The sequence below is a fragment of the Megalobrama amblycephala genome, linkage group LG6, assembly GCF_018812025.1.
Source record: "Megalobrama amblycephala isolate DHTTF-2021 linkage group LG6, ASM1881202v1, whole genome shotgun sequence".
NCBI classification, from domain to species: domain Eukaryota; kingdom Metazoa; phylum Chordata; class Actinopteri; order Cypriniformes; family Xenocyprididae; genus Megalobrama; species Megalobrama amblycephala.
This window is the reverse complement of record NC_063049.1, coordinates 45,317,091-45,336,212: the sequence shown is the minus strand read 5'-3', so window position 1 is coordinate 45,336,212 and position 19,122 is coordinate 45,317,091. Positions and strand designations below refer to the sequence as shown.

General features: G+C 33.9%; 1 protein-coding gene across 1 annotated transcript in view; it reads right to left on the bottom strand.

The window, feature by feature from the left end:
• The window catches only part of gpm6bb (glycoprotein M6Bb), a 50,536-nt gene extending 50,065 nt beyond the window's left edge, over positions 1-471 (bottom strand). The window contains exon 1 of the mRNA XM_048194845.1: positions 329-471. Coding sequence (XP_048050802.1) covers positions 329-332 — 4 coding nt within the window. The 5' untranslated portion in view covers positions 333-471. The remainder of the gene's footprint in view (positions 1-328) is intronic.
• Positions 472-19,122: the final 18,651 nt, after the last annotated feature.

The window sequence follows — 19,122 nt, the reverse complement described above, 5'->3', positions numbered from 1 at the left end:
AAAAACAATAATGGCAAACTGCTGTCAAACTGCAGGCTGTGATTGCGTTCGCCTCAGTCTACTCTCGTTTACAGCTGACATGAGATGCGGTTGCGGTTGGAAATCTCTTTAGTGTAATCCATAATCTCACTTCTCAGAGCTGCTCAGTTACCTAGACTAATGCTGACCGCTCGAACTGTGTCAAAGAAATACAAAGACTTTGCAGAGAAACAAAGAGCGAAAGACGCGTTTCTCCAAAGCAGTCGCGCGCGTAAACTTTCACCGTCTGAGGGAAAAACGCTCAAACTTTGGAACTGCATTTAATAAACTTTTTGTCAAGTTCACATACCCATTTTTCAAGCGTCCCAGCACTTCTGCAGCAGTCGCATCAACTGTTGAGTGTTTCACGGGTAACGGGAACACCGACTCCGCGAGCGAGCGAGCGCAGACTGACTGACACACTCACGCGCAACTCTGAGGGCAGTAGGTGCACGGGCGCGTGACGTCAGCAGCAGGGATTACCCTCCCCTCCCCCTCCCACTGCCGGACAGTCTCGACCTCCTGCTGAAGAGGAAGAACATCAGAAGAACATCATTTTATAATAATAACAATAAAGCTAATAATGATAATAATAACAAATATTATTTTATTGAAAATTGAACATTGAAAAATTTGAAAATTAGTTCAAATGTCAAATATTAGCTGATATTTTATTATTATTATTATTATTATTATTAACCATCATCATTATTATCATTATCATTATTATTATGCAAATAATATAAGTTCAAATGCCAAATATTAGCTTATATTCTTATTAGCTGAAATTGTATGAATAATAATAATAATAATTATTATTATTATTATTATTACATTATTAATGTTAATATTATTAAAAATAATAATAATTTATTATTATACAAATAATATAAGTTTAAATATCAAATGTTTCCTGATAATTTCATTATTAGCTGATATTTATTTTAATAATTATTAATATTATTATTGCATTATTATTAATGTTAATACCGATGATGATATAATAATAATTTGTATTATTATTATTATTCAAATGATACAAGTTCAAATGTCAAATATTAGCTGATATTTTATATTTTATTATTTATTATTATTATTATTATTAACCATCATCATCATTATCATTATTATTATGCAGATAATATAAGTTCAAATGCCAAATATTGGCTGATATTCTTATTAGCTGATATTGTATTATTAATAATAATAATAATAAAATAATAATAATAATTATTATTATTATTATTACTTTATTAATGTTAATATCAATAATAATAATAATAATAATTATTATTATTATTATTATTATTATTATTATTATACAATATACATACAGTACAGTCCAAAAGTTTGGAACCACTAAGATTTTTAATGTTTTTAAAAGAAGTTTCGTCTGCTCACCAAGGCTACATTTATTTAATTAAAAATACAGTAAAAACAGTAATATTGTGAAATATTATTACAATTTAAAATAACTGTTTTCTATTTGAATATATTTGACAAAGTAATTTATTCCTGTGATCAAAGCTGAATTTTCAGCATCATTACTCCAGTCTTCAGTGTCACATGATCCTTCAGAAATCATTCTAATATGCTGATTTGCTGCTCAAGAAACATTTAATGTGTACAATTGTACAAAATATTTGTGTACAATATTTTTTTTCATGATTATTTGATGAATAGAAAGTTCAAAAGAACAGTGTTTATCTGAAATCTAATCTTTTGTAACATTATAAATGTCTTTACTGCCACTTTTGATTGATTTAATGCATCCTTGCTGAATAAAAGTATTCATTTATTTAATTTCTTTTCAAAAAAATAAAAATAAAAATTCTTACTGACCCCAAACTTTTGAACGGTAGTGTATAATGCTACAGAAGCTTTGTATTTCAGATAAATGCTGTTCTTTTGAACTTTCTATTCATCAAGGAATCCTGAAAAAAAAAGTACACAACTGTTTTCAACATTGAAAATAATCATAAATGTTTCTTGAGCAGCAAATCAGCATATTAGAATGATTTCTGAAGGATCATGTGACACTGAAGACTGGAGTAACGATGCTGAAAATTCAGCTTTGATCACAGGAATAAATTACTTTGTCAAATATATTTAAATAGAAAACAGTTATTTTAAATTGTAATAATATTTCACAATATTACTGTTTTTTACTGTATTTTTAATTAAATAAATGTAGCCTTGGTGAGCAGACGAAACTTCTTTTAAAAACATTAAAAATCGTAGTGGTTCCAAACTTTTGGACTGTACTGTATAAAAAAGTATAAATACATAAGTTTAAAAGTCAAATGTTTCCTGATAATTTCATTATTAGCTGATATTTTTTAATAATAATAATAATAACTATTATTATTGCATTATTATTAATGTTAATACCAATGATGATGATATAATAATAGTAATAATTTTAATAATAATTATAATAATATATTATTATTATTATTATTATTATTATTCAAATGTAAAATATTAGCTGATATTTTAATATTATTATTATTATTAATCATCATCATTATTATTATTATACAAATAATATAAGTTAAAATGCTAAATATTAGCTGATATTCTTATTAGCTGAAATTGTATTAATAATAATAATAACTATTATTATTAATAATAATAATTAATAATAATAAGTATAATTATCAATTATTTCATTATTATTATTAATGTTAATGCAAACGATAATAATACTAATAATTATTGCCAATGATAATAATACTAATATATTATGCAAATAATATCAGTTCAAATGTCAAATATTAGCTGACTATTTTATAAGTTGACTAGTCACATCATGACCAGTTCATTCACTGTAAATAACATAATTCATCATCTATTAGTTGCCTTATATATTGCTTTGACTGACACCGTTGAAGGTTATTGTAGATCATGAGAATCGCAGCAGTTCAAACTAAGAGCGAGTTGAGTTGTGCTCTGATCTAATCGGTATTCATGGAGCATCACTGGCAGATTGAGCTTCAAGGCCTTCAAGAGCTGAATGATCCAGCATTTCGTATCCAAGGAGCCTGAAGCACCCGAATCACAAGCCCTTTCAGAAGAGGCCAAATGGCTTTAGTGAATGGAAAATCGAAGAAAGAATCAAGGGCAGGATTCTCAGGAACAGTTTTTTCAGGGTCTCGATTTTTATACCTATGAGAGTTTTTCAGATTGTTCCCAATGCTGTAGGCACGTGACAAACTCCAAGATCGCTGTCAAGAGCTTCGGTCCTAACGCTGCTTGTGTATTTCAGTCTTTTATTGGTTATTCGCTAATACAAAAGCATCTGATGTCCTCTGAGACTTCAAGCATGCAAAAACAGACGTTTGTTTTGGATCGAGGCTTAAAATAACTGAGCGTAAGTGAACTTGTTTTGTTATTTTGGCCATGACTGAGTAGCTTTAATTGTGCCAAAGGTCATTATGATGATGAAGATGTAATCGTTGGCTTGACTAGGTTGTGCTGATGTGATCGAGACCTTTTAAACCCTTCTACACCCCCTCAGTGTGTTAAAAACGTGTGTTAAAATACTCTACAATCTTTGAAATACCTTGAAAAATGTTAATGAGTGTTTCTCAGGAAAAAACTGCAGTATTCATTTGTACTAAATCAAACATTTACTGATATGTATCAGTGTTATTATTAGAAACTAAAACTAATAAAATATTACTTTAACTGAAATAAAATTTAATTAAATATTTCAATAAGTTGCCAGGGCAACATTTAAAATTTAGCTTAAGCTGAAGTAAAATTATTCAACTAAAAATAATTAAATAAAAACTCAAATAAAAATAATACAAGCTAAATAGACACATTAAAGACACTTAATCCTTTATGTATAACGCAATATAAAGGTATTCATAATTTACATTATAATGCATTAAATATTTTCATGAATAAGTTAAAATGCATTATCATTTTTGCAGATTCCTTGTTACATCTGAAATTGGTTGTTTGTCATGTGTTTTAATTAGTGCTGTCAAATCGATTAATTGCATCTAAACATAAAAGTTTGTATATATATATATATATATATATATATATATATATATATATATATATATATATACAGTATATTGTAACGGTTATATATTGTATATTGTAAGCTTATAAGTCCTGTGAAATGAGTGCTGATGGGGAACAGGTGTGTATGATTTGCAGTTCAGGAGGTGATGAGGAAGTGAGTGCAGGTGTGGGCCAGGGAGGATGATGGGAAATGGAGTCCAGAACAGAAGGGAACCGTGACATATATATGCACACATAAATTTTAAATAAATACAAATAAACTTAAATTTTATTTAAGATGTGATTAATCGCAATTAATCGATTGGTGTAAGTAAAAAATATAAACACACATATATTTACAAACATTTGTCAGATGCGATTAATTGCAAATCGATTTGTGTAAGTGAATATACACACACACACACACACACACACACACACACACGTATTTACAAACTTTTATGTTAGATGCGATTAATCGATTTTTGTAAGAACATATATATATATACATACACACACTTACAAATTTTTGTTAGATACGATTAATTGCGATTAATCGATTTGTGTAAGTGAAGATATACACATGTATTTACAAACTTTTGTTTATAATCGATTAATCATGATTAATCGATTTGTGTAAGATATACACACATGTATTTACAAAGTTTTGATATACACGATTAACAATTTGTGTAATGAAGTATACACACACATATGTATTTACAAACTTTTGTTTATAATCAATTAATCATGATTAATCGATTTATGTAAGTGAAGATATACACACATGTATTTACAAACTTTTGTTTATAATCAATTAATCACGATTAATCAATTTGTGTAAGTGAAGATATACACACATGCATGTACAAACTTTTGTTTATAATCGATTAATCACGATTAATCAATTTGTGTAAGTGAAGATATACACACATGTATGTACAAACTTTTGTTTATAATCGATTAATCACGATTAATCAATTTGTGTAAGTGAAGATATACACACATGTATTTACAAACTTTTGTTTATAATCGATTAATCACGATTAATCGATTTATGCAAGTGAAGATATACACACATGTATTGACAAACTTTTGTTTATAGTCGATTAATCACGATTAATCGATTTGTGTAAGTGAAGATATACACACATATGTATTTACAAACTTTTGTTTATGATCGATTAATCACGATTAATCGATTTGTGTAAGTGAAGATATACACACATGTATGTACAAACTTTTGTTTATAATCGATTAATCACGATTAATCAATTTGTGTAAGTGAAGATATACACAAGTGAAGATATACACACATGTATTTACAAACTTTTGTTTATAGTTGATTAATCACGATTAATCGTTTATATATCGATTAATCGATTAATCACGATTAATCGATTTATGCAAGTGAAGATATACACACATGTATTGACAAACAATTTATGTTGATTAATCACGATTAATCGATTTGTGTAAGTGAAGATATACACACATGTATACAAACTTTTGTTTATAAGTGAAGATTAATCACGATTAATCACGATTAATCAATTTGTGTAAGTGAAGATATACACACATATGTATTTACAAACTTTTGTTTATAATCGATTAATCACGATTAATCGATTTATCAAGTGAAGATATACACACATGTATTGACAAACTTTTGTTTATAGTCGATTAATCACGATTAATCGATTTGTGTAAGTGAAGATATACACACATGTATGTACAAACTTTTGTTTATAATCGATTAATCACGATTAATCAATTTGTGTAAGTGAAGATATACACACATGTATTTACAAACTTTTGTTTATAATCGATTAATCACGATTAATCGATTTATGCAAGTGAAGATATACACACATGTATTGACAAACTTTTGTTTATAGTTGATTAATCACGATTAATCGATTTGTGTAAGTGAAGATATACACACATATGTATTTACAAACTTTTGTTTATAATCGATTAATCACGATTAATCGATTTATGCAAGTGAAGATATACACACATGTATTGACAAACTTTTGTTTATAGTTGATTAATCACGATTAATCGATTTGTGTAAGTGAAGATATACACACATATGTATTTGCAAACTTTTGTTTATAATCAATTAATCATGATTAATCGATTTATGTAAGTGAAGATATACACACATGTATTTACAAACTTTTGTTTATAATCAATTAATCACGATTAATCAATTTGTGTAAGTGAAGATATACACACATGCATGTACAAACTTTTGTTTATAATCGATTAATCACGATTAATCAATTTGTGTAAGTGAAGATATACACACATGTATGTACAAACTTTTGTTTATAATCGATTAATCACGATTAATCAATTTGTGTAAGTGAAGATATACACACATGTATTTACAAACTTTTGTTTATAATCGATTAATCACGATTAATCGATTTATGCAAGTGAAGATATACACACATGTATTGACAAACTTTTGTTTATAGTCGATTAATCACGATTAATCGATTTGTGTAAGTGAAGATATACACACATATGTATTTACAAACTTTTGTTTATGATCGATTAATCACGATTAATCGATTTGTGTAAGTGAAGATATACACACATGTATGTACAAACTTTTGTTTATAATCGATTAATCACGATTAATCAAGTGAAGATTACACACATGTATTGACAAACTTTTGTAAGATTAATGAAGATATATACACACATGTATTTACAAACTTTTGTTTATAATCGATTAATCACGATTAATCGATTTATGCAAGTGAAGATATACACACATGTATTGACAAACTTTTGTTTATAGTTGATTAATCACGATTAATCGATTTGTGTAAGTGAAGATATACACACATATGTATTTGCAAACTTTTGTTTATAATCAATTAATCATGATTAATCGATTTATGTAAGTGAAGATATACACACATGTATTTACAAACTTTTGTTTATAATGCATTAATCACGATTAATCGATTTGTGTAAGTGAAGATATACACACATGTATTTACAAACTTTTGTTTACAAACGATTAATCACGATTAATCAATTTGTGAAAGTGAATCTATATGCACACATATTTACAAACGTTTGTTTATATGTGATTAATCATGATTAATCGATTTGACAGCACTGTTATATTTACAAACTTTTATGTTAGATGCGATTAATCGATTTGACAGCACTGTTACACTGCCCTCCAAAAGTTTGGAAACGCCCTAGAAAAGTGGGGTTTTGGACAATATTGGCATGAATCCTTTTTAATTTGTGATAATTTTGCACTGATAAGGGACAACACAAACTACGAAAACATATTTTATTACATAAACAGTTTATACATAGAACAAACTTAAATTTTCGATTCATCAAAATATCCAGCATTAGCAGCTATCTGACCTAAACTGGGTTCTGATTGGTTCATTGTATTCTAAACTTAATTGGCAATCAATTGTTGAAGCTATGAAGGTGTGCTGACCCAAAAATCTTTTACAAACCTGGGCCAAGTTTAATCCAGTAACAGCATCACAGCTGGCAAAGGGGCATGTCTGACTTTGACATGTATATATTGCCATAATTATGTAATCAAAATGAAATTATTATTGCTGGTCTTCAATGATAATGTCAAGTTACTGTAATGTATTTGAATCAAAAAATGATAAGGATTTATGCTGATATCATCCAAAACCACACTTTGCCAGGGGTATTTCCAAACTTTTGGAGGGCAGTGTATATTTACAAACTTTTATGTTAGATGCGATTAATCGCGATGAATCGATTTGACAACACTAGTTTCAATGCATTATACTTTCTAATGAGATCATACAATGCATCATAAGGTTCATAATTAATGCATTAAAATACTTTTATAATGCATTATATACAAAGCCTTTAAGTAAAGTGTTAAACTAATAACTAATAAAATGGACAAAGAGCAGACAAAACTAAAAAATTTTTTTTCTTTTTTTTTTTTCAAAATATCATAAAGCTGTATTAATGATACTAAAATTGCAATTGTATCCCTTTAATTATTTCCCTCAAGAGGCCTAAAGCTTCCGTCCTCATCTGAAGCACCTCCGCTGAAGAAAATACTCTGTTTTCAAAGAACCTCATTGAGCTGAAGTCCTTCCTTTAGTGCCACAACAGAAGCTTTACAAATACATGTTTGGTGGAAATAGGTAAAGACGCTCCATTGATGGCTACAAACTTCAAATCCAAAGGAATTGTGAGGCAACAGATGAGAGAAAACCCCCGGGAGAGTCTGAACTACGTGACTGGAATGATTACATCATGAGTTTAAAACATCGCCATGGAGACCTGGAAAGTTTGTTTTGCATCCCTCTTTGACAAGGATTTTCTCATTTATTGCTGTAGAATCTGACAAACAGCAGCCTGGCTTTATGGAGTGTGTAGAGTTTTTACAGCAAAAAAAGAGAATTAGTAAAACTTTGAATGCTGAATTGATATGATACGCTTTTAAAACTTCAAATGTTATAATCTGAAGTTTAAATAAGCCTTGCATTCAAAGAGACATCTTTATCTTTTTCTGCCATGAAGAAGAGCAAGATAAACATCCAGAAGTTTGGCACAAACAGGTCTTCTGAAATGCACAGTAACAATCCAGAACAACCACATAGCAACACCTTGGCAACCACCCAGAGTACCCTAGCAACCACATAGCAACACCCTAGAAACCACTCAGAATACCCTAGCAACACCCTAGCAACCATTCTGAATATCTGTTTTTCTTCCACCAAGAACAGCCTAGTAACTGCATAGCAACACCATAGCAACAACCCAGAATACCCTAGCAACTAAACAGAAACATCCTTGCAGCCTCCCAGAATACCCTGGCAATGACCAACAACAGCCTAGTTACTGCATAGCGACACCATAGCAACCACCCAGAATACCCTAGCAACCACATAGCAGCACCATAGCAACCATTCAGAATACCCTAGCAACACCATAGCAACCAACAATTACAACCTAGCAACTGCATAACAACCACACTGAATACCCGAGCAACAGCATAGCGGCACCATAGCAACCTCCAATCTGTTTTTTTGATAGACTATATGGCCTTCACATACCAATACCCTGGCAACAACCCAGAATACCCTAGCAACCACCAAGAACAGCCTAGTAACTGCATAGCAACACCATAGCAACCACCCAGAATACCGTTGCGACCACATAGCAACACCCAAGCAATCACTCAGAATACCCTAGCAACCATTCAGAATATCTGTTTTTTTTTTTGATAGACTGTATGGCTTTCACATAGCAATACCCTGGAAACCACCCAGAATACCCTAGGCAACTGAACAGCAACATCCTAGCAAACTCCCAGAATACCCTAGCAACACCCTAACAACCACCAAGAACACCCTAGCAACTGCATAGCAACCACCCAGAATACCATAGCAACCGCATAGCAACACCCTAGTAACCTCCTAGCAACCACTCAGAATACCCTAGCAACACCCTAGCAACACCCACCTAGCAACCATCCAGAATATCAGTCTGTTTTTCTGATAGACTATATGGCCTTCACACAGCAGTACCCTGGCAACCACCCAGAGTACCCTAGCAACTGCACAGCAACATCCAAGCAGCCTCCCAGAATACCCCAGCAACCAAAAAGAACACCCAAGCAACTGCATAGCAACACACTAGCAACCACCCAGAATACCAATCATCCAGAATATCAGTCTGTTTTTCAGAAAAGCAAAAGTTTGCTTTAAAACAACTTCAAACTGTCAGGTCAGGATTTCTCAAGCCAACATCAAAGTTTGTCTTGATGAACTTTTTCATCTAAATCATTCAATAGCAAAGAGAAAAAACTATCAAAATAAGGCCATAAGTGATTGATGTATAATGCTTTATGGAATGAACATAATTCTTATAGGCTCCATTACACTGCAGTTCAAGATTCAAGATTTTCTTTGTCACAAACATAGTTATATACAGGATGCAACTCCCAGTGAAATGTAAATGTTCATTAAATAAGTAGAAATAAAAAGTAGGTAAAAATGGTAAACCAAGACAAACATAACTTTACAATAAGGTTTACAATACTTCTACATGAAGTTTTCTTGTTTCATCAGAATGTACTTTTGAGTGACTGTCAATGGAGAAAGATGATTTATACCGCTGCTGACCAGTGACCAGCAGAGGTTACCCAAAGCACACTAGGACTTCTTGACAAGTTTGGTTAAATGCAACCTAAATAACATCATCATAAAGATGTTTTCTTTTCCTTCTTCATGGCTCGAGAGGAACAGAAAATGCGAGCAGGATTTAAAGCAGCACATCTGTGTGTTCGGCATGTCAGATGTTTGACCTTCATACAGCTGATTTATATACGTTTGACCTTTGGATGAGGAACACATTCAACCACTTTCTCTAACTGTTCCTGTTAAAGCCCAGAGTTACAGTTTAAGCCATTGCGACTATTAGGGCTTGTACTTGAGTACTGACGTTATTTAGGTATAAATGACATCTCAAAACTGGTTATTTGGTTAAAAAAAAAGATGTTTGATGTGAACAACATATCTATCTACTTGAAATGTTCAAACGGTGATATAAGAGTCTCTTCTGCTCACCAAGGCTGCATTTATATGATCAAAAATACATTGTGAAATATTATTAGAATTTAAAATAGCAGATGTTTGCGCTGAAGCTCAGTGTGCAGAAGAGATGCATCGGTTCGGTGAATTCAGTGTTGACAGACAGTGACATACAGTATAAGTGATTCAACAGCTGTGTGTCCTTCCTTTGGCATTTTAAAATTTGATGAAATATAGTCTCTGAAATAGACCGAAATCTAAAATATGTGTATTTCATATTTGGATAACACAGTTTTAAAATAAACAGACTAATAAACTTAATGTGATGCATATTTGTCAGTCATGCATAAATGAATGTAAGTGTAACTGAATGTGTTTTAATACACAATAACCAGGTCTCATACATTCACCCAAAAATGAAAATTCTGTCAATCATTTAATCATTAAACTCTTTCTCTCTTTTTTTTGAGAGTGCATATTCTGCTCGACATGAAGAGAAGAAACGAGAGACACTGTAAAATCCGCATCATATGTGTGTTATAGCGGCGTTCACAATGAGCTGAGGGATCAGGATGTGAGAGGAACAAAACAAAATTCCTCACATTTTTCAGACAGAGCATTTTTAATGAATTCTACAGAGCGGATCGAGTGGAAAAGCGTGCGGCCTTTTTTTTGGAACGCAGAGCAACCAACTTTCCAATAACGACAGAAACAGACACAGAGGGGCAGAGAGGCACCATGGGAGTGTGTAACACTGAAGACCTTCTAATCTATCAAACACACACAGATCCGCGGGGAGAGAGAGAAAGCACTCCGGCCGGCCTCACAGCGGGGGTCTGGGAGTGGAAATGCAAGGAATATCTGTGTGAATCTCCACACTGAAAAACAATGAGTGGATCTGAAGGAACGAGCTCAACTTTCATCAAATCCTGCTCGTTCAGAAGTTACAGGAGGTTTCTGTGCTGGTTTGCATGATGAAACTGCTTAACCAAAGGAGGATTGCTTGCAAAACTGTAGTTTAGAAGCTCCAGATACATTCTCAGAACGTTCTGGCAAGGTTCTCTCAATGTTCTGAACAGGTAACATATAGAATGGAATGATAGAATGTTTGTTATAAATAGAATGTATAATCATAATAGAATGTTTGTTATTTGGTTCTCAAAATATCAGCACAAGAATATTATTTATGCATCATTCATGAAATGTTTTTGAAACATTTTAGTTGGACATTCATCTAATTTCCACATCACACCACTAGATGTCTCTGTCACCACAGTTATCATCTCATGTATCCAGACATTTGACTATCAGCATATAGTTTATCTATGTATTTTTAGAGCATAAAAATAAATGCATTTCAACATGATTCAGGTCCAGGGTTCTTCATTAGGACTGTGTTTCCAGAGTCATTAAAGTGCAGGCGAATAATCAGTGACATGGAGTGAAAATCTTTATTCTTTTACCAGCTATAAAATTCAAGTACTATGACCTTTCAACTTGCAAGCTTTTAAACTATTTAAAACTTTCAGGACGCTGTCAGAATATGTGGTTCTTCATGCCTGTCAGCTGGCTGTGTGTGATTATTTAGAGATCATGAAGGCATGAACGTCTCGCTCGGATCGAGTCAGTCTAAACACAGGAGACACAAAAGCAACGTCCCAAGAGACGAATCCATCCTGAAATATCTCTGTTTGGAAATAGATTAAAGATTGAAAAATCATTTGTTGTTTGCCTGCGTTTGTAGCCTCGGATGAAAATATTTCAATGTATCTGAAGATGTCTACATATAGCCTATTCAAAAATGTGAACAGAAATGAGGTGAACGATGAGCCGTAGATGTCATCAGGTTGTTCTGAAAACAATTAATTATGAACACAGTCATAAAAGATGCACCATGTTTTCATTTACGCAGTGTAACTGTTCCAACTACACTAGAATTTGACCTTATTCATTTAAAAAATCCAAGTTATTTTACGGTTTGTTTTATACCACTCTAAAGATAAATGCATTTTAATCTGCATACTAACAAAATTATGTTGTAAAAATGCTGTGGGAACTGTGATCTGCAATGTTGAAAAAAGCATTAAAATGTCCAGTTTTCTTGTTGTGATTAGAATGTTATTTAAAAGGTTATAATAATGTTAGCACAACGTTCTTTTACTCACAATATAGGCTAACATTCTTTGAACGTTTATTTGTAATATTTGAAGAAGGTTCATATTAACGTTCAGCAAATATCAATAACAAACTTCCTAAAATCTTGTTCTCAGAAGAATTTTCATCAAGTAAAAACATCATGAAGACGTTCCAAAAAGGTTGTTCTAAGGGTCCGTTTACACAAGTAAAGTCAAGTCACCTTTATTTATATTATATTTATATTTATATTTTTATAGCTTAAGTAAATTCAGTATTGATTCATTAGGTTGTAAAAATCAATAATTAGTTCATTTATCTATATATCAGCACTGGGGAAAACATTTGCATACAATGGTATCAATGCGGCAGATCAAAAACATTGTTGAATATCAAGTGTCCCCAACTAAGCAAGCCAGAGGCGACAGTGGCAAGGAACCCAAACTCCATCAGGTGACATCAGATGACAAAACAATGATAAGAATGGAGAAAAAAAACAGGCACAGTCGGGGGGCCAGTTCTCCTCTGGCCAACAGCATTTTTTGATTCATGATTCAGGCAGTGTTACAGGTCACAAGACTGTTTTAACTAAAAATGCAAAACATAAAAAATAAAACTTTTTGGTCATTCATCATTTATACGACAAATGCATTTTGGGGGCCTGGAGATGCAAACTTTTGAAAATAGGTTTCAAAGTGAAAGTTTTTGAAAATGATACCGTTATCGTCCCTGTGTAAAAACTACACATTTTTTGAAAACTGTGACATCATGCGCATGCTTATTAGGCTGCATGTTCAGTCTATGGCATGTTCAGAAGTGTTTCTTTACGAAGTGACATTACAGTAAATACAGCGTTTTAGTCATTTAGCCGCATGAACAGGGAAACTTTTCGAAAAACACAAAGGAAAAACTTTTCCGTTTTTAAGTATGGATGTAAATATGCCCTGTAAATATCGTGAACATCATGAGAATGCATATCATTGCCTAATAATGTTAAAAGAACATTATAAATATGATTTAAATAATGTTTTATCTCAACATTTATATATCCGTCCTTTACAAAACATTAGACTAATTGTCTTTATTTGTGGTTGTCATTACCTGTGTAGATGCAGTTTGATTTCAGATTTTTTATGTCATCTTGAGGCTCTAAATGTAACTGTAAAAAGCAAACGTTTTATGACTTTTTATAGGCAATTTAACAACTCCCTAGTAACGATCTCACGCGAAAATGTAAGATAACTCATCATATGAAATAGCGATTTTATGATTCGTATAAAAACGCACGAATGAGAAAAACAATTACGAACTGTCACCGGACTGTGTTTCTCAAGAGAAATGTTTTGTTCTGATTTCACTTTTAAGGTGTGGTTACATTTACCGTTCAGTAATTTCATTTCAATGTTATCGGAAATCCACGCGATCGGATATTTCGCGTGAGGGCGGAAGATTTTTGTTAAGACAAGAAGCACAAAACTATGTATTCCTCTTAGGAAACTTTAATAACTAATATTAATAAGCAGGATAACATGCATGCATATGCTCAGCATGCTTTCTCACTCTTCTCACTTACTTCCTATATTACTCAGGAAACTCGAGCGCCATCTAGTGGTGCATTAATGTAAGGTAAGGAGATCACAATTTTCCCGTGCAGACTTCACAACGGGTTAAGGCTGGCCTATCAAATTCTCACATAAGATGATCCGTGGCATCAAAAATATTGAAAGCCCCTGCTCTAAAACATGACGTGACTTACCTCTGTCTGGATCTGAATTATTAATGCCTCGGAGAGAGCAGTAAAACACCATTAGTGTGAGGGAAGAACAACTCCGTCAAACAGACTTTCTACATTTCATCGATTGACAAGTTTAGTCAAACAACACGACGTTTTGGCGAATCGGAATATTGTATTCATTTGTTTTCTAACTGCTCACATCACACTGATGACTTACTTTTTCTAAAATAAAATTATTTAAGGGGACACGACACATCATTTAAATTTCCTTCCCTGAGGTCCACTTATAATGTAAAGTTTCTTTTGTTGGTGATATATGTGGTTTTCGTAATCATTTTAAGCTGTGGTTATACATTTATTTGTTCTGCGAATTGTCGCGGGCAAAATCCAGTCAACGCGATCGTGAATTTTGCGTGAATGCGAAAGATTTCCATATATATAGGTTAAAATACAAATAAATAGGCTATAATAAATTTATAAAAAATGAGTCTTCATCAGATTTTTTTATCAGGTAATCAAGTTTTGATCTGATTTATTCCTCAATAACTTGGAAAGCTGCATCACGTGACGCTCATAAAGTGCCGTTAAAATGATTCAGATCAGACTGAAATTATTAGGGATATTGTTTTCAGCAAAAAGCGATGTTCTTCCTCAGTGTTTCTGTCTTGTTTTCCAGTACAAATATCTAAACATTCTTAAATCAAGATACAAGAAGAGAAATATCAAAATTAAGAGAGTTTCTGCTTAAAACAAATATATCAAAATATCTGCCATTTTAGGGTTCATTTTATTAATATTTAAACAATAGTTGAGTTAAATAAAATTTAACCCAACCACTGGGTTAAAACAACCCAATCGCTGGGTTTGTCCATTTTCAACCCAACATTTTTTAGAGTGTAAAATTCACTTCATTTTTGAAACATTTTTCATTAAAAAAGACTTAATATCTTCAGTCATTTCTCCTTTCCAGTAAATGTATCCTGATTTAAGAATGTTCAGATATTTGTGCTGGAAAACGAGACAGAAACACTGAGGAAGAACAGTCAGGCCGGATTGTGTTCACGCGCTGTTCAGACAACCACTTTCACACTGATCAAACACACTCAGATGGACTCAGATCTGCATGAAAAGCTCAGGTGTGAAAGCCAAAGCAATAAGACTTGAGGAGTTTTGCTCAGATTCTCGCCATGCTGCCCGTTTAAAGATCTATTTGTCATCAGATCGTACAGTTCGCTTATCAGTGTGTGTCTCGGTGACGTTGCCATGGTAACACTGTTTACAGCCTGCTGGTGTTCTAAAAATGGCCCAGCGATGATGGCAGAGGCAGAGCGATGTAGGGTAATGTGAAAGATGAAGAAATGTCACGTCCTCTTCATTATCAACATTGGACCCCATCCTAAAATTTAAAAGGCATCTATCTTTTATAAACACCTGATTTATACACTGAAAGCACCCTCTGGTGTTCGTAACGTGGCTGTCAAAGATGACCAAAATTTTTTTATTTTATTTCAATGAAACTAATGTAATATATTTCGGTTTGATAATGTTTTTTATTTAATATTTTGCATTTTTAGGGGATTTCATGGTTCTAAATTATAAATATGAATAGTTGGTCCATTTATTACCTGTTAAAGGGGTCATGAATTGAGAAATCAACGTTTCCTTGAGCTTTTGATATGTAAGAGGTCAAGGGGTTCATGAATCATTTAATCACTTTTTGAGCATAGACCTGAAAAATAAATTTCCAATTTAAACTGTCATAAATCTTGAATGCTTTGGATCACAGACTGAAGTTGGGTCTCTTTTAAAGAACACATTATTGCTGAAGTGAAAAAAAATGAAAAAGTTATAGAAGTTTAAGTTTAAAAATACTATTTTAAGTATCTATATGAAACATATATTTTCAAAAACATGATTTACTCTAACATTGCAAGAAATTCAAAGCCACAAATCTAAACGAAAAGATGTGTTCCAAATTTGAGGTTGATATCTCAAAAAATTAGCTTTTAGTAAGATTTTGTTTGGGCGCAGTACCAAACGCTTCCACTAGATAATATTCGCTTCCAATTAATTTCCAATGCGCTCATTTTTGACTGCAAGGAGGACTATTTTATTCAGGACCATTTAACCTTTTCGAATAATGTCCATGATTTTTTGTGTTCACATAGCAAGTGCCAGAACTTTTACCAAGTTTCATACCATTCTGATGAAGTAAAAAATTCTAAAAAATGTTAAATTTTTTGGTCAAAAATGACCGAAGAGCAGCAGAGGGTTAATGTCTTAAAGCATTATGTTTGTCCAACTGCAGGAAAGACAAGGACTTCAGTAGTCCTCCACTTCCCATATTTTCTCCTGTTTTCTATTTCCATTCAAATCGCCGGCACTGAGCTCTCGAACCGGCAGCGTAAAGGAACCTTTGTTATTTTAATTGCTGAAGAGCTCAAACCACCTCAGTGAATATTCAGTCCGGAGCTGAGGAAGCTCCGATCTAATCGCTGTGTGAATGAATGACAGAATGCGGTTGTTAGAGGAAAGTGACTGTGATACGATGGATCTGCAGAGGCTGTTTGCTTACACTCAATGCGAGCGTATGAAAGATGCACACAGGGCCGCTTGTCTAATGCCATCAACACTTCAAGCTTTTAGAAGCTCCGTATGTTGCCAAGGCAACCAGCGGGAAGAGGAAATTAAACAGGAACCAAGGATTATGAGGAGCGTCCCACTCGAGGAATATAAACAGTATACATATAGTAGTGGTCAGACGTAACAACCCAGTGTTTGGGTAGTTGTTATGTTACTCAGATCCTGGGTCAGATGTAACAACCCAGCATTTGGGTAGTTTTGTGTTACACAGATCCTGGGTCAGATGTAACAAACCAGCGTTTGGGTAGTTTTTGTGTTACACAGATCCTGGGTCAGACGTAATAACCCAGTGTTTGGGTAGTTGTTATGTTACTCAGATCCTGGGTCAGATGTAACAACCCAGCGTTTGGGTAATTTTGCGTCACTCAGATCCTGGGTCAGATGTAACAACCCAGCGTTTGGGTAGTTTTGTGTTACCCAGATCCCTGGGTCAGACGTAACAACCCAGCGTTTGGGTAGTTGTTATGTTACTCAGATCCTGGGTCAGATGTAACAACCCAGCATTTGGGTAGTTTTGTGTTACACAGATCCTGGGTCAGATGTAACAAACCAGCGTTTGGGTAATTTTTGTGTTACACAGATCCTGGGTCAGACGTAACAACCCAGTGTTTGGGTAGTTGTTATGTTACTCAGATCCTGGGTCAGATGTAACAACCCAGCGTTTGGGTAATTTTGCGTTACTCAGATCCTGGGTCAGATGTAACAACCCAGCGTTTGGGTAGTTTTGTGTTACCCAGATCCTGGGTCAGATGTAACAACCCAGCGTTTGGGTAGTTTTGTGTTACACAGATCCTGGGTCAGATGTAACAACCCAGCGTTTGGGTAATTTTGCGTTACTCAGATCCTGGGTCAGATGTAACAACCCAGCGTTTGGGTAGTTTTGTGTTACACAGATCCTGGGTCAGACGTAACAACCCAGTGTTTGGGTAGTTGTTATGTTACTCAGATCCTGGGTCAGATGTAACAACCCAGCGTTTGGGTAGTTTTGTGTTACACAGATCCTGGGTCAGACGTAACAACCCAGCGTTTGGGTAGTTTTGTGTTACTCAGATCCTGGGTCAGACGTAACAACCCTGCGTTTGGGTAGTTTTTGTGTTACACAGATCCTGGGTCAGACGTAACAACCCAGTGTTTGGGTAGTTTTTGTGTTACACAAATCCTGGGTCAGACGTAACAACCCAGCGTTTGGGTAGTTTTTGTGTTACACAGATCCTGGGTCAGACGTAACAACCCAGCGTTTGGGTAGTTTTTGTGTTACACAGATCCTGGGTCAGACATAACAACCCAGTGTTTGGGTAGTTGGTATGTTACTCAGATCCTGGGTCAGATGTAACAACCCAGCCTTTGGGTAGTTTTGCGTTACACAGATCCTGGGTCAGACGTAACAACCCAGCGTTTGGGTAGTTTTGTGTTACTCAGATCCTGGGTCAGACGTAACAACCCAGCGTTTGGGTAGTTTTGTGTTACCCAGATCCTGGGTCAGATGTAACAACCAAGCGTTTGGGTAGTTTTTGTGTTACACAGATCCTGGGTCAGACGTAACAACCCAGTGTTTGGGTAGTTGTTATGTTACTCAGATCCTGGGTCAGATGTAACAACCCAGCCTTTGGGTAGTTTTGCGTTACACAGATCCTGGGTCGGACGTAACAACCCAGTGTTTGGGTAGTTTTTGTGTTACCCAGATCCTGTGTCAGACGTAACAACCCAGCGTTTGGGTAGTTTTGTGTTACCCAGATCCTGGGTCAGACGTAATAACCCAGTGTTTGGGTAGTTGTTATGTTACTCAGATCCTGGGTCAGATGTAACAACCCAGCGTTTGGGTAATTTTGCGTTACTCAGATCCTGGGTCAGATGTAACAACCCAGCGTTTGGGTAGTTTTGTGTTACCCAGATCCTGTGTCAGATGTAACAACCAAGCGTTTGGGTAGTTGTTATGTTACTCAGATCCTGGGTCAGATGTAACAACCCAGCCTTTGGGTAGTTTTGCGTTACACA